Source organism: Sinocyclocheilus grahami, unplaced genomic scaffold (genome assembly GCF_001515645.1).
Source record: "Sinocyclocheilus grahami isolate Dianchi unplaced genomic scaffold, SAMN03320097.WGS_v1.1 scaffold4637.1, whole genome shotgun sequence".
Taxonomy (NCBI): domain Eukaryota; kingdom Metazoa; phylum Chordata; class Actinopteri; order Cypriniformes; family Cyprinidae; genus Sinocyclocheilus; species Sinocyclocheilus grahami.
This window is the reverse complement of record NW_015509538.1, coordinates 18,516-21,402: the sequence shown is the minus strand read 5'-3', so window position 1 is coordinate 21,402 and position 2,887 is coordinate 18,516. Positions and strand designations below refer to the sequence as shown.

The 2,887-nt window shown below is 39.9% G+C and overlaps 1 protein-coding gene across 1 annotated transcript in view; it reads left to right on the top strand.

Annotated features, from left to right (window-relative positions):
- The window catches only part of LOC107576915 (rhodopsin-like), a 3,355-nt gene extending 1,386 nt beyond the window's left edge, over positions 1–1,969 (top strand). The window contains exon 4 of the mRNA XM_016263038.1: positions 697–1,969. Within this exon, the coding sequence (XP_016118524.1) occupies positions 697–825 (129 nt within the window). The 3' untranslated portion in view covers positions 826–1,969. The remainder of the gene's footprint in view (positions 1–696) is intronic.
- Positions 1,970–2,887: the final 918 nt, after the last annotated feature.

The window sequence follows — 2,887 nt, the reverse complement described above, 5'->3', positions numbered from 1 at the left end:
ATTCCTGAATGAATCAGTGTTTTTGAATAAACGGTTGAGTGAATAATTCAATGACTCCCTCATACAGGAAGTCACGTGGCTGTATATCACTGTGAAATACTGCTCAGATCATCAAATTATCATCAACTATTGTATAATCTGTTTTAAAACATTATGGAGGAGCTCAAGCATCTCAAACGGTTAGACAGCTGTACATCATGAAAAACACTGAAGAGAAGAAGAGCAGACACCACAGTGCTATCCACCAAATTACAAACTACATGCCTGTCACAGTTTCAGCATACTAACAGTAACAGGCTTAACTAATATCATTTATTTAAATCTAATTGATGAAAAATTACAGCTGTGGCTGTCACAAGTTGTAGTGTGGATCTCAACATTTTTATTGCATGTTCTTACCAAATGATCAAACCTCATAACATCTAATAAGCTTGCAGGCTAATGGCTAATACACAGAACGGTTCAACTTCATAAGCTGTAGCTTCATTATTTACAATTTTAATTGACAGAGTAGCTACAACAGGCAGCTGAAATCTGCTGTATATATATATGTATATTTTTTTTATATATATCTATAAAAGCTACAAGCTCTGCTCACGTCAAGCATTTAACCAAAGTGACATGTTAACTACTTCATGATGAGTGTCTCGTGAAAGTTTGTTTGCCATAATCCTGGATGTGTTTACATTGATCCAGTTCAGGAACTGCATGCTCACTACGGTCTGCTGTGGAAAGAACCCGTTTGGTGAGGAGGAGACCAGCATGACGGCCTCCAGTAAGACTCAATCCTCGGTGGTCTCGTCCAGTCAGGTGGCTCCCGCCTGACCGACAACTTTACAAATGCACCCAGCAGCCTCCTACAGGCCAAATATGTCACTCCACATCATCCCGTCTGCAACTACATCTACTACTTCACTTATTTCTGCCCTGGAGTCTTACACGTTTTGTAAAAACTGGCCAATCAGATCCCTATAATACTGCTGTATGTTGCTGCATGTGATTGTGTATTCACATGGAAAATACTTGCAATGTGTTTAGTAACTTGATGGCATTCCCATGTATTTATCTCAACAGCTGTTCCAATAGTTTTGGCTGATAATCCAGCTGTTAGATGAGTATTTAGCTATGATCAGTTATGATTTTGTAAAGTCATGTTCTGATTTTGACCAGTTAACCTTTTATAGGCTTAAGTTCTGAGTCCATGTGCGGTTTCTTTATAAAGTTTGATGTTGATGAGATTGAGTGCTGGAGCCAGACGAGACCTCAGGAGATTCACCACACACCCAGCGAAACAGATCTCTGAACGTTTAGATGTAAATGTCATCTGTGGAAGAATATGTAAATGCGTAAAGACATGACACTGTCTGCAGATTACAAAATATAGGGGCAAAGCAGAAATAAAAGTTCATGTAAAACCAAAAATGTTTACTAAAAACCATGACAAAGAAAACTGGGATTGTTACACAATGTTTTAGTAAAGTTTGTCTTTATTGATAAAATGTCCCTCTTTCTCCCCAAAAAAGTAAACAATTCCAGCAGAATATCTACAAAAATTATGCACACACATTGGTTTGGACCCATTCAAGAAAGACCCAAACCCTTCAAATAATAATAATTAATACAAATAAGCCTATTTTGTTAATCATATAGTAACTTGTAGTCCAAGGCATCGTGGGTTTAAAACGGACTGCCATTGAACAGTGCAGGCACAAATATCCCATCAGAAACGTTATTCAAATAACAGTATGAAATTATCATACAGCTATAAATATTGCTATGGAGAAGGTCTTGTATAATCCAGTGCATAATTGGCTCTCCCCAAGTGTGGGGTCAGTGCGTCACATGACTGCAGGGCCCCAGGACCCTGGAGTCCACAATTAATTAAACAAACTCCTAATTCAAAGTCAATAATTGAATACTATAGCAATAGAAAATCAATAAACTCATCATAGCAAGAACAAGCGGTGAAACATGGGCATTTCCCCCTCACTACTTCACTTGATTATCCTCATTGGTTCAGTAAATGTGGGACAGTTTTGATCAGATATGGACGTCAGGGCTTCTGTTCTTTGAGGCAGCGGTCAGGGGAATGAATGTGGGCTCAGGCCTCACTGCTGCACTCATAGATGTTATCTTCCACCAGTGCAATGACCTGCTCAAACTTGTGCTGCAGCTGAGTGCGTCGAGCCGTCGGGCTCGAGTCCAGCGCGCTCACCACCTGAGACACACACACACATCAATATATACTTAGTTTATTTGAAATCTTTTTTTTAAAGGTATTCTGAGATCAGTTAGATGAAAAAAGAGATCACAAAACAATTTCTATCCGTTTATTTGTTTTAAAACATTCAGAACTGCAGTGCTGTAGTACTCGAGTACAGACTCAAGTCCAAGACCATATTTTCTAAGACTGGTTGAGACCAGCTCATTCAAGTCCGAGTCCAGGCCAAAGTCAAACGCTCCTGAAAATATGGTCTTGGACTTGGGCTTGAGTCAAGTACTAAAACACTGCAGAATTGCTGAATAAAGCGTGCTGTAATCAGTGCACATTGCATATAGGAAACAGTTCAGATTTCATGGGCAGGCTAAGGCATGTAAGCAAGCTGAGTTTGTGTGTGGTTATCGTAGCAGGCTGGGTTTTTGTGTGGTTACTGTAGAAGGCTGAGTTTGGGTGTGGCTTCTGTAAAATGTTAAGTTTGGAGTGTGGCTTCTGTAGAATGTTAAGTTTGGGGTGTGGCTTCTGTAGAATGTTGAGTTTGGGGTGTGGCTTCTGTAGAATGTTGAGTTTGGTATTTGGCTGCTGTAGCAGGCTGAGTTTGGGGTGTGGCTTCTGTAGAATGTTGAGTTTGGGGTGTAGCTACTGTAGCAGGTTGAGTTTGGGGTGTGA